The 14,186-nt window shown below is 39.1% G+C and overlaps 1 protein-coding gene across 4 annotated transcripts in view; it reads right to left on the bottom strand.

Moving 5' to 3' along the window:
- THADA (thyroid adenoma associated) overlaps positions 1 to 14,186 on the bottom strand; it is a 288,533-nt gene that overhangs the window by 53,100 nt on the left and 221,247 nt on the right. For 3 of the 4 annotated variants that reach the window (XR_001145643.1, XM_012727581.1, XM_012727582.1), the window contains one exon: positions 12,998 to 13,092. The exons of the other annotated variant lie outside the window; for it this stretch is intronic. Coding sequence is in view for 2 of the 3 variants with exons in the window: in XM_012727581.1 (XP_012583035.1) it covers positions 12,998 to 13,092 (95 nt within the window). In the remaining variant the exon portion in view is untranslated. The remainder of the gene's footprint in view (positions 1 to 12,997; positions 13,093 to 14,186) is intronic. 4 annotated transcript variants of the gene reach the window in all.

Here is a 14,186-nt window from a genome sequence, read left to right as displayed (position 1 = left end):
GTTACAAGCATGTAGAACGCCTTGACAGAGGGATTTGGAGCCTAATTTCATCTCAAGAAGCACCCCAAACTGGCACTGGTTGTTTACTTCTTGCCTACTTTTGTTTCTAGGTCTCTGAATCCCTTCATGCAGTGTTGACACAGGCGTAGTGCCCAACACACACTCCTCTGAAAACACACCCCTTTCCTCTTGCCCCCATATTCTCAAAGGAATGAATTTTTAAAGCACAGATTCCTTATCTGTTGCTGAGGAGGGAGAATGAGCTCCTGAGAATACTATTTGGGGACTATCTTTCAACCCACAAAATAAAAACACAGTCCTGTGGCTAGGGAGACAGCAAGTCAGAAGAGAAAGCTCTGGAAGGATTTGGGTAAGATAAAAACGAGTTAATCAGCCAGGGGATGGGACCAACATCTTTTACTTTTTGCTCCACCCACCATCCATCTTTGCCCCTGCCTGACACAGAAGGAAATACTTGTGAACAAACCCAGGCCATTGCAAAGACATAAAACATGGATCCCTGTTCTGTTAGTGAGTCAGTTGCTCCTAAGAACAAGCTTAGCAAATCAGAAAGTTTCCTTATCATCACACCTTAGACATTCCCTTTTTAATTAACCCTTACCTCTCCCCACCCCAAGGATTGGGGCTTTTTCTCTACCCTCAGGCAATGAGCTATAGTAGAGAATAACTTGAGAGTCAGAAGCTGACTTTGAAGATTCCTATAAATACCCCAGGCTTACTCCTGCTGCCTCACCTGTAATACAAGAAAGGATCGGACCACCTGGACTGGAGTCTCCAGGTTACCATTCTGGGGAATAGCTTAAGACTGAAGAGGTTCCAGGCACCACTGGACAGTGAACCCACACCTGTAGGAATGAGGCGGCAAAGGCATCCAACAGAATGTGGTAGGTCTGGGAACTCTAATGCTAAGTCATGGAAGGAGCAGTTAAGTAAATTCTGTCAGATGAGCAATGAGATGAGCCGGGAGGAAGTGTACCTGGCCAGGGGACCAGCAGAAGCTGTTTCCTTGCTCTGAGTAGGATGGCCACTCATTTCTTTGTTCTTGCTATCAGTGTTACCTCAGGACAGCTGCTTTTCTTCAAGGCTGAATTTTTTTTCTTTTCTTATCATGAGACTTCTCAAGGAATTTTCACAAGTTTTTTTTTTTAAATATGACCTTCACCTCAGTCCCAGGGTATAATCCCCATTTTTACAGTTGAAGAACCAAGAGATTTCAAAACAAAGTGATGGAAGTAATATCTGCTTCAGGCCATGAAGGCTTAACTGCTACAGGAATTGTCCTGCCACAGACAACTAGAAAATTGGACAAGTGTATAAAATTATTGTTTTTAAACATTAGGCAGGCAGTGCAGCAGAGAAGGAAACAAGCTAAACCTTACAACTTCCCGGGACTACTGCCTAGGGGCGATTTCCGCTCCCCAGTACAGAGATGGGGAATTCAGAGCCCAGAGGTCTTACTGAGTTGAAGAGATGAGAGATCAAAGTTGAGGAAGATTGAGGCAACTGGAATTTGTGGGTCACAGTATCAGACAGGAGGAATTTGTACAGAGAAAGCTCTGGAGATTTGCGGAGGTGACCCCTTCAACTTTTTCACTGAATACAGCCCAAACATGGGGTGAAAGTCTGTGAGGTTAAAGCAACACAAGAAAACAGTGTGCTAAACAATTCCTCAAGTTCATATAGGGTCACGACAGTTCATGTCTCACCAGAATAGAGAAATCTTGTAATATCTCAGAAGGGTATATACCTTGTAAGCAAAGCTAAATTTGTTTGTCCTAAACTAAAGGGTCCTCTTAGGATTGGACCCACCATAATCAAACTTAAAAGCAAGTCTTATAAGAATCCCCAATTCACCCTAAGTAACAATCATATGGCAGAGCAAAGTCTAAATAACACTGTAAAGAAATAAAATGAATCCAACACCCAACAGTGTATGGTTAACCTTGTCTGGTTCTTATTACCAGCATGCAAAGAAGTGAGAAAATATGAGCCATAGTCAGAAGTAAAATTAGTAAAAAGAAATAATGATGATAATGGAATTAGAAGTAAGGCTGTGAAAACAGCTACATTTGGTCAAGAATATAGAAGAAAATGAAATATGATAAGTAGCAAAGATATAAAGAAGGACAGAAATGAAACTTTTACAGATGAGAAACATATTACTGAAATTAAAAAATGCATTAGATGGAATGAAATCAGAGTAGACACTGCAAATGAAAAGATTAGTGAATTCAGAGGCTAATAGAAATAGAAGCTATCAAAACTGAAACACAGAGAGAAAAACCCAGGGCTTCAGTGATATGTGGGACAACTTCAAGTGACTGAAAGAATCAATGAGGGAATCCCAGAAAGAGGGGAAAAAGGGGAAGGGAAGAAAAAGCATTCAAAGAAACAAAAGTCAATTGGCTGTTCACAGGCATGAAAGAAAAAAGGAAACATCAACCTTTCTCATGACATACAAAAAGTTAGCTAAAGTGGAATACAGAGCTAAGTGCAGATATTCTAGAATAAGAGAGAATAGCTGTGACTATGGGGCAGGGAAAGACTTCTTCATTAAGACAAAGAACAAAATTGATGAATTGGACTTCATCAAATTTTAAATGTCTGTCCTTTGAAAGATATTAGAAAATAAAAAGCAAAAGATTGCTAGAAAACATATGTTAAGCATTTATCTGTATAGAGGACTTTTAACCAGAATAAAGACTTTAACCTCTCAATAAGGCAAAAACTCAAAAAAGAAATGTGTGCTTTGATTTGACTCGACACTTTACCAAAAAGACACATGCATGGCAAATATGGCATGTAAATGTATATTCAACATAACCAGTCACTAGGGAAATGCAAATTAAAATCACAATGAAATAGCACAACTATTAGAACAGGGGCAATAACAGGAGGCACAACACTAAGCAAGGTGAGGACACGGAACAAGTGGGCTCTCTTATGTTCTGGTGGGAATGTGAAGTGGTAATCATCTTGGGAAAACAGTTTGGCAGTTTCTTGTAACATCAAACAATCCTTAAAAGATGGCCTAGTCATTTTCTTCCTAAATTTGACTTCAGAGAAATAAAAACACAATGATGAGTAGAACCACATTGTTCACAATCTCCAAAGAAGAAAAAGATATACCCAAAGTCCATCAACTGGGGAACTAACATAAACCATACCAACAATAGAATACTACTTAATTAAAAACCACCACTCGGCCCTCCCTGGTGGCGCAGCGGGTTAAAGCGCAGCACTGAGAATCTGGGGCCACTTCCGTATGAGTTCGATTCCCGCCTGCTGCCTGCCCCGGAGGAGACCACATGGCGTGGCGGACCTCTCCTGACCCGCCCGCTGCTCCCCTCAGCAGTGTACTTCATCGATCTGCCTGTTCTGCTCCCCGCTCTGTCTCTGGTGGGGCCTCTCGCCGCCCCTGAGCCTATGGCCTGTACCCCAGTTCTGTATGAATAAATAAATAAATCTTTAAAAAAAAAAAAAAAAAAACCACCACTCATGCCGTATTAATAAAAGGAAAAAAAAACACACAATCACCTCAAATGATACAGAAATATATTTGACAAAAGCCAACATTTTTCATGATAAAAAACACCCAATAAGCCAGAAAGGAACTTCTTTAACTTGGTAACAGGCATCTATGAAAATCCCACTTGTTAGGTTTTTCAATATACTAACAGCATCATTCATACTAACAGCATCGTTCATGGAGAAAGACTAAAAACTCCCCCCTAAGGTCAAGTACACGACAAAGATGTCTGCTATTGCCACTTCTATTCAATAATATAATGGAATTTCTAGGCAAGGTTAATTAGGCAAGAGAAAGAAAAGCATCCTGATTGGAGAAGAAGAAGAACAACTGTATCACACATGAAAGGATCTAGGGCAAAGAGAACTCCAAGAAGTCCATCAAAGATCCTACTCGAGCTAATAACTGAGTCCAGTAAGGCTGCACGATGAAAGATGAGTAGACAAATATCAATCTAGTACAACAGTGTAGCAATAAACAATCCAAAATTGGCATGAAGAAAATATTTTCATTTATAGTAATATCAAAAAGAGTAAGAATAAATTATTAAACGAAAGTCATTCATGGTGCATAAACTGAAAACTACAAAACATCACTGAAAGAAATTCAAGAAAATCGAATAAAGGACACCCTGTGTTCTGCTCTGAAGATTAGAGACATGACATTGTTAGGGGACCCACAGACTTAACATAATCCCTATCAAAATCTTAGTTGGTTTCTCCTTTTTGTGTTAATTGACAAGCTGATCTTAAAATCTGTTTGAAAATGCAAGGGGCCCCACCAGAACAATTTAAAAAAAAAAAAAAAAACCAAAGCTGGAGGATTCATACATGTTGATTTCAAAAGTTACTACAACGCAATGATAAGACAGTACAGATTTGGCATAAAGATAGACACAGAGATCAATGGACAAGATTGAGAAGCCAGAGTAAATTTTTACATTCACGGTCAACTCATTTTTGGACAAGAGTGCCAAGATAATTAAATGGGGAAATATATTCTTTTCAACTTACTGAAAAGCAAACTGTTAGGCACATGGAAAAGGGAGACCTGTACTTCACAGTGAATACAAGAATGAACTCAGCATGGATCAGAGACTTAAATATTAATAGGTAAAACTCTTAAGCAGAAAACATGGGTGCATAAATCTTTGCAACCTTGGATTAGACAGTGGCTTCTTAGGACATCAAAAGCATAAGCCACAGGGGAACAAAAAGAGATAAGTGGGACTCTATCAAAACTAAAACAGTTTAACCTCAAAAGACATTGTCAATAGTGAAAATATATCCCACAGAATGGGAGCAAATATTTGTAAACTGTGCTTCATATAGCCAGAATATATAAAGAACTCTCATGACTCAAAAATATGGGCAAAGAATCTGAACAAACATTTCTCTAAAGAAGGCGTACTTTTGATTTTAAGCAAGTCAGATATTGTTTCATACACAGTAGGATAGTTATGTCAAAAAGAGGGACAATAACAAGTATTGTTGAGGATGTAGAGTAACTGAAAACCTCATACATTGCTGGTGGGAATGTAAAATACTGCAGATTCCTTGGAAACACTTTGGCAGTTCCTCAAAAAATTTAACTGAGAGTTGGCATAAGATCCAGCTACTCCTAGATATAAACCCAAGAGAAATGAAAACATATGTCCCCACAAAAATTTGTCCATGAATCTTCACAGCTGTATTATTCATAACAGCCCTAAAGTGGAAACAGCCCAAGTGCCTGTCAACTGATGAATGGACAAATAAAATGTGGTATACATTAAGCACTGCTTAAAATTGCTTTAGTCAACGATGGACCACATATACAACAGTGGTCCCAACAGGCTACACATTATGGCCTAGTGTAAGGACACTCGAGGACAGTGCACAGTGACAAAGATGCCTAATGATGCATTTCTCAGACTATATTCCTTTTGTTAAACATCACTGGCTGTACCTATACAATGGAACATTATTCAGTCACAAAAAGGAACAGCAGGCAGCATCAATTCATGCCACAACATGGAAGAACCTCTAAAATACTAATTTATGTGAAAAAGACTCCAGACACAAAAGGTCAGCTGTTGCATGACTCCATCTATATGAAATGACTAGAATAAATTTTTAAACTCCAGACACAAAAGGTCAGCTGTTGCATGACTCCATCTATATGAAATGACTAGAATAAATTTTTAACTAATTTTAACTTGCTTAACTAATTTAATGGCAGCTCTTTTCAGATCATCTGTGATGAGGGGCTGAAGAAGGGTAAGACAGAAACAAATAGAAAAACCTAAAATCACAGATGTTGAGACCTTAGTCACTCATTTGAACAGTTATTTTATTCCTGGGTGAAATGTAGGAAGGAAGGTTTCATGCTCAGTTCTGTCAAAGATCCAGACACTCAGTCCAGTTTTTTTCTTTTTCCTGTTAACAGGGCCCTTACCTTGACTTACAGAATGGGCAGTTGACCAATAACTATGAAAGTTCGACTTTTTCACTAACCAGCTGTGTGACCTTGGGCAAGTCACTTAATTGCTACAATTTCCACTTTACCTACTCATTAAATAATCTCTAAACTGGAGAACTCTAAGAATTGTGGGCCTCTGTACTAAGCATCAGGCTTAGAATTAACGAGGGTAAAACACTACCTGAACCTAGCAATCTAATAACATTATCATGACTTTGGGAAGGCAGTGAGGAATCATCTGCTTATTTTAGGAGCTCACAATTCCCTGGGAAAGATACTCTTGGCAAAAGCAACCGTTCAGATGACAGTCCCAGTGTTTTGGAGAAAACCTACTAATTTATTGACAACAAAGCCTGTTGTTTTTTTTTCCTTGAAATCTGATAGCTATGAGCCCAGAAATACAAAGTCTCCAGAAGACTCTCAAAATATGTTCTCAATTCCCTTTTATCTCCTACTCGAAGCTGAGAGAACAGCACCAACTGTGTCATATTAAACACATCTGCATTCAACACCGATAAAAGTGCATGACCAAGGGAACAGATAAGAGTTGTTTTCAATTTGTTCAGATGGCATTGGTTATATTTAACCTAATTAGACCAAATAATCAAAGCAGGTGTTTGTAAGTTGCCAATGTTTTTATTCACCATAATTGTTTGGCTACATTTCCCAGGACCTTAAGTAAAGGAAGATAATATGTCATAAAAATCGGTGACCTTATATTTATTTATGTCACACTTATATTATTCATGCTCTAACCCATACAAATACAAGACGTTGTTGAACACTTCTCACATCTTAACCATTTAGCCATCACCAGCATCTAAGCCAGCCTTTGGGAGGGCTTACATTACCTAACTTTCAATCAACACAAACAGTTATAAATGAGAACCTGTCTTCTAATCTTACACTGATCTACAGAGTACAATGACTATTTAGACTATTTTAGGGATTCTGACTTCATACTTATGAGCTGGTCACTCTTAAGGCATTTAGAAGAAAAATAATAACAATAATAAAAGTTACATTCCAGTTATAACAAAATGTTTATTGCACTTGGCAGAAAGATGAGATTTGAACTATAAATTCCAACTAACAAAGAAACCACAAAATGCAGCAGCAACAGCTTGGCATGGGGCAGAGTTTCACACAGTGACCATGTGTCCACTTTCCAGGGAAAAGGACAGGTGGCTGCCCAAGAGTGGACAAGCTTTCTCTTTCTAACAACAGCGTCAATCCTGGCTATGCACTGTGTTATTTCACACACCCTTTGGATGGGAGACTGAACACAAGAAAGTTCACATAAAAACATGGTCTAGAAGCATCTGTAAAGGGGATTCCTTTCCAAGGCTTGAGGTTTCTGCACGAGGGACAGAAACCTTAGGAAGCTGAATCTACAAAGAGGGATTTAAGGTGTCCAGCCCTGTTACTTGATGTCTAAGGTGAAGGAGCATTAACATCTCTCTCATTAATGCCTGCAAAATTCTTGGCTTAATACTTGGCATAGAGTCGTGCTAAATAAACGTTGGCCACAATTATTATGACTCCCATAAGGAAGAAGATATTGAAAATAATGTTTCCTAAAAATGAGAGTATAATGGGCATCTTAGAAACAGCCCAGGTAGGGACGCCGTTTGAGATCATTTATGTGATGTGAAGGAGGATGGACAAAGCTTTTCCACTTGTAAGATTTGTATAAAATTGTTATGATGTCATTTCTTTGGGATTAACTAGTTCTCTTCAAGATGCATATTTCAACACATTGTGCACACATGTAATTATAAAAGAAAAAACAGTAGCTTGCGGTAGATTAGTAAAATGAAGATTGGGAAAGGAAACACCCATAAATCTGCCATGAGAACTTAAACTGAAAGATACTTGTTTAACTACCTGGTAAAAGAAAGCTATAAAAAGACACAAATTTAAGGGGTGTGAGCAGAAAACAGCAGTAGAAATCCCTCTCACAATAAAGGGGGTCAGGATTCAGTCATGTCTCAGTATTTCAGTAAATAGAATAGAAATTCAATGGAATTTCCAACTGAGAGCAAATAATTTAAGATGTGTTTGAGAATGAAGGATCTCCGTCTTCAGGTCCTTGCACAGGCCTGTAACCCAGCCTCTCGGTTCTTATGGCAGTAGATTTTTTTCTTCCTCATTCCCCCAACTCCAATGGGAAACTATAATTTTCTTTCCAGCAGGAAACTGATATATACTAATGATGACAGCTGGATTCAGAAGAGGAAAAAGAATATAGGGGACAGAGAATCCTTGTGGGTTTAAATCACTTTAAAACTCAAAACAAAACCCCCAGATTTGGAATTTTTAAAACCTAGTTAATGGCTGAGGAAACCTCAAATGATTGGGAAGCATGGAGATAAAAGTTTGGATTACACAAAACTTATCATTATCTTAAGCTTTTTTAATCATCTTTCTGCCTTTTCCCCGCCACTGTTTTTCTCATTGTTTATCCCCCAGCTTTTCAATGTGGTTCTAAGATTTTTAGAGGTAGGAATAGCCTCCAAGGTCTCTTACAGAATAGTATTTGAGAGCAGATGGACACATACTCCTCTATCCAAAGAATTCCTAAAAGTGATATTAATTTACTTCATTTGGAATAACGCATCTTTTTCAAGGTTTATGGTCAGATACATTTATTGCTGAAATACATGTACATGTACACATGTGAATAAAACAGATTAATGCTGCATAAAATTAGCAAGGCTAAAAATAAAAGGAAGAAACCCCTTTATAATCACACCACTCTAAAAAAACTATTTTTTTTAGCACTGTGCTGCCTTTAAGTCGAGTTTGGTCTGCTACTTCCCATCTTCCACCTCCTAAACCTCCCATATTAATTTTCACAAAGCCTGAGCAAGTCTCTAACATTCTTTGCATGAATTTTCATTCTTTTTGAGTGACAGTGGGAACCTGGCTCCACAAGAGTCCTCAGAATTCTATCAGGATGTAGTCACAGAAAGAAATGTAACTGCCTTAAAAACACATGGCCTGACTCACTGTCTTATATATTCTAGTAACTTCGGGTGTCTACAGGGTCAAGTCAAAGCTCCTTAAGCTTTGACCTATGAGGCCCTCCATGATGAGTTCCTGCCTCCCTAGTCTCACTTCTGGTCACACTTGCCTGGTCGAGATCCAACAACCCTATCACTCTGTGCTAGTTCTGTGCTTTGGCCATCCCTTCCCTGACTGTAATGTCCACCTCTACCTTGCCCATCTGGTGAATACTCTATTCAGCCTCAAGACTCTGCATTTCCATCCTCCCAACAAGTGTTGCAAATGGACCCCATGCATACTTTCTTTATAGAACATGTAATACCTTAAGACACCTACTTATAAGCCATAGACATATTCATATATCTCTTCAGACATAGGTGCTCAACCTGTGTTTAAGGCTAGTGTGTCAAGTCTGATGAATGAAAAAACTAAAAACAAACAACAAAATGACCCATTTCTGGATCAGTCAGTGGGGCAAGGAGTATCCCTAATCAGATGGATTCCCAAGTGGTTTCTTGACATCCTATGTCAAGTATGTTATGCTTCAGTGTTTCCTAAGAAAACAGACACTTTTTCCTAGTTGAACGTGTAATAACATGAGGAGAGTTATGGAGGTAAGAGGTTAAGCATTAGGGGATTGAGTTACATGCATGGTTTCCAGCTAATTCTATGCTGCTGATGATAACATTAAAAGCTAATACTTACTGAAAACTTTTTTTTTAAAGATTTAAAAAATTTATTTATGCATACAAGAACTGGCCAGAGTTGGGGGGTTATGTGAGAGGACTCACCAGGGTGGGAAGCAGAACAGGTGGATTGACTGAAATACACTGACAATGGGAGTAGCAGGCAAGAGGTCTGCTGTGTCATGTGGGTCAGCTCCCTGGCTGGGGATTGAATTTAGGCCGCAGCAGTGATAGCGCTGAGACTTGACCCCTAGGCCACCAGGGAGGCCCAACTGAGTACTTGTTTTGTACCACATAAAGCACACAGGGCTTTACTATTACTAGTTGACAACTATGTGAAGATACAGATTCTATTATTATTCCCATTTACAATTGAAAAAAAGTGCTTCAAAGAGAGTAAATGACTTGGTAAGCTCACAAAGCAAGTAAACAGCAGGCATATGAACCTAAAATCTGGCTTCTGAGCCTATGTGGTATATATTCTCTGATGTTTATGAGCTAATAGTAGAGTACACATTACAAACATCTGATTTGAAGAGATTTAAAACATCTGATTTGAATTCAGGAAATTAATTTACATCCAACTGATGCATGAGTTAGAATAAGACTTGTATCTAGATAACAACCACTATTCTAAAAACTATGAAACTCTGGAATTCAGACAGTCAGTCAGTAACGAGCCTGATTAATGATGACCTGTAACAGCCTGACCTGGGGGACAAAATAATCTAAGGCATGAGTCATTCTTTCAAGTCACTTATAAGGTAATACTATAATGTCATGACATTATTTTGAAATCTACAGACCCAGGGAAGTGACCACCTTGTTTGGTGCCTTTGGAAACAATTTATACACCTTACTTCAGGTTCACAGTACACTTTTAATCCTAAACAGTGTTATCCATTTTAGTTGCCATCCTACTTGATATGTGGTTAGTTCTATAATCTAATTCATTCTCAAAGGTGGAAAACTTGCCACAACTATGTGAAAGTATTATATGAATACTTTACTTTATAAAGATAACTGGATAAAGCCAGGACCTGTCCAACAGGAAGCTAATATGAGCCATTTACAGTTTTTTAGTAGCTTTAAAAAAAGTTAAAAGAAACCAGCCCATTCACTTGGGATTCTATCAGAACTGTGTGGTTTATTATAATCATCAGTTTATTGCAACTAAATCTTTTCTTGGCATAGCAGTACCTTGTCTGCAGGGTGACCTTGAATGTGGTCAATACCATGCTCTCCTCCAAATGCCCGTCCTTTCTGACCAACTAGGCTCCTCCTAGGAGATTGATTGTGATATTAACCATAGCATCATATTTTATATAATGTAATGTATCAAAAAGATTATCATTCCAACATGTAGCTAATAAAAATTATGGATGAAAAACTGTACCTTTTTTATATGAAGTCTTTGAAATCCGATGTGTATTCTTACAGAACATGTTGGATCTCAGTCATCTCTCAAGTAACCAAGAGACATATGGGCCCATTGACTGCCATACTGGATACACAAGATAGAATATTTAGAGCTGTGGCTGTCAGATTAGAATAAGAGGAAAGTGTCCCATCCTCCATGCACCTCACTCTGCAAAGTAATGACTTTAAGAGGAATATGACATTGACACTGTTGAGTAACAAATGACAGCTTATGGTCAAATTAAAATGGGATATGAATTCTAACCAATGTAAGAGTTGGGAGAAAAGGATGATTTTTAAAACCAAAATCATTTGCAGGGAGGAGCCCAGTTGGTCAGTAAAGGACAGGCATTTGGAGGAGAGCAAGGTATTTACCACATTCAAGGAATGTGCAGACAAGTAATAATGGTACTACTATGCCAAGAAAAGACTTAGTTGCAATAAACTAATGACTGTAATCAACCACACAGTTCTGACAGGATCCCAAGTGAATGGGCTTAGCAGCAGTGAGCACCTTCCATGGCAAGGCCATGCTTAGCAGAGAAGGGCTTGGAACCACAATATGAAAATGGTAGACACCCAAACAAGTTACTTGGTAACATGTGACAGATAATCTCTAGACCCCAGTTTGCACAAGTGTACAGTAAAGCAGACATCAGCCCGAGATCCCGGATAGCTAAGGTGCCCTGTAATTTATTGTGCAAACCTGGACACTTTCAAGAGTAAAAGGGGGCACTATTAATAATTATGCTGGGGCAAGAGGCCTAGACTAGACTGCTTTAGAGCTATAAAACTCTACGATGCTATTCTACCAAACGGATACAACCGCTACCCCTGGGTAGGGATGTGGAGCTGATGAAAGTCCAGGCGTGTTCTTATTACCTCTGCATGGCCACAGGGGCATTGTGGGCTAATATACCCTGATCTGGGTGAGGCGGTTTCGCACCTCCCCCCAAAGCAATTTAAATTGGTTTGAATTTGGGAACAGGGTTCCATATGGACAAAGCTGGACTCCAACAGCCTGAATGTATTTACTGAAGACAACAAATCATTGACAGACTAAATGTAACAGAGGAAAAGCCTGGCATGCTTGTATTCAGAATCTGACTTTGTAATTGTAGCCTCCTTTAGACAGGCCTAATCAATTAGAAGAGGCTGATTTTAACCAGTTGCAGGCTCATTATCCTGCATTCCAGTTTGTGTTGATGAAAATCAGTTTCAGTCTGTGGCCTGGAATTCATGTACAGCACTTCCTGTGGCGTCTTATATAAACACATCAAAAAAATTTTTTATTTGGAGTTGCTCTCTTCCTTTTAAGAAAACCACTTTGTGAATCAAGATTAAAATAGAACTATCGTATGTGGCTCTGGGGCCCATACTAGGAAACATACGTGACCCAGGAACATGTATAACAGCAGAGCTTGAGGTAGCAAGGGATAGATCTGAGACAGTATCACGTGTCCAAGCTCCCTTATTAGATGAGTCCAGCTTTGTTATCTTCTCAGCGTGGAACAGAATGAACTCTTAGTTACTGAAAAGGATGACCTTTTAAAGAAAATGTATGAAATGGGACCAAGTCAAGGTCTCAGAAACTCAGAGGGCATCTGAGTAAAAGCCCATGCTCTTCTCTGAATGACCAAATAGAAAATAAACAGCACATTTCCAACTAAATAAGGACAATTTTCTCAGGAAGCTTCTAGGAGGGAGTCATATGACACTATGTTTAATTCTGATGGACACTATGTTTAATTCTGCTGTGTGGCTGGCTAGTCTTATAAAAGCAGGTAATGGGGGGTTGGAAAGAGATCCACCCATAACCCCATTTCAAAGAACTGTACCCCTTCCAGAACATCACAGAGCCAATGAGTCATACCTGGTTGGTTGCCTTTTGCAGGTTTGTCAAGGCAGCCAGTCAACAGGAGAAGAATGTCAATATATACAGCTCTGGTTACCAAACATGGATTTTGCCTAGAAAGGTAAAGAACAAAAACAAATTGGTATTTTTCTTTCCCTGAGGCCTGAGTCACAGAAAAGAGAAAATGGGTATTTCTCACCCAGCACATTATGAGGGTTAGGAAGTTAAAAAAAGAATGCTCAAAAAGATGGCTAGCCACCAGTAGTGAGAACACATCAGCAAATCACGTGAGAAAGTGAATCCTAGAGCATGTGGTGGAGGCTAGGGTGATGTGAGCCCAAAACAGACAAAACTCGATGCTCTGGCTCTGAATAAAATAACCAAAACCAAACAAAACCAAATGTCCTATACCAGGCTATTAGAAAAAAAGAAGATGGATGAGGGGAGGGATTATATTCTATTATTTTCCTCTGAAGTGGACAAATTTAAGGTTAAGTAATTGGTTATGAGTATCATTGATTTAGCATGTTGGGGGAGGAGATTGCACTCCCATATGACACATGCATCCATGGACTGAAAATAACCAGCTGAAAAATAAATCCACGAAAGCATTCACCAACACCGAAGCACACATTCCTTGTCCAGTGGGGACTGGGGGGTGGAGGGGGGATTAGATAAAAAAGGAAGAACTTTGCTGAAGGCCCTGGTACTAAGCCTCAGTTCATATGGACCACAAAAAGGCCCCAGACCTCCTTTGTCTACTAGTAATTCTACAATAATTAGTAATAAAAAGTAGTAATAAAAAAACAGTAAGGACAGGTTTGGGGTTGAATCCTGGCTTTTATTATCCATTACCCAGTTTAGATTCTGATCTATAAAATGGGAGCTCTACTCACCTCCCAGAGTCCATGTGAGCACCCAATTGTGGCACAGCAAAAGTAAATGCCCCTGGGTACCAAGCCATGGCAGATGCTCCCTAAGGGCGCATTCCCTGCTCTTGTCCTCACCTTCCAACATAAGATGAGGGAAGGCGCAAGCATCCTGAATAGCAGATTTCCACTTGGCTGGACGCTAAATCCATCCATCCATTCCCTGCAACTAAATTTTACCATTTCCCTAAAGCTTTTGACTACTCTACCAGTCCTGTTCATATCCTTGTGCTGGCATATGCTGTAGCATGAAAAGCAAATCAGGTAGTTTTTTTTTT

This window comes from Condylura cristata, unplaced genomic scaffold (assembly GCF_000260355.1).
Source record: "Condylura cristata isolate star-nosed mole 26May11 unplaced genomic scaffold, ConCri1.0 scaffold00020, whole genome shotgun sequence".
NCBI lineage: Eukaryota > Metazoa > Chordata > Mammalia > Eulipotyphla > Talpidae > Condylura > Condylura cristata.
This window is presented reverse-complemented; position numbering and strand designations above follow the sequence as displayed.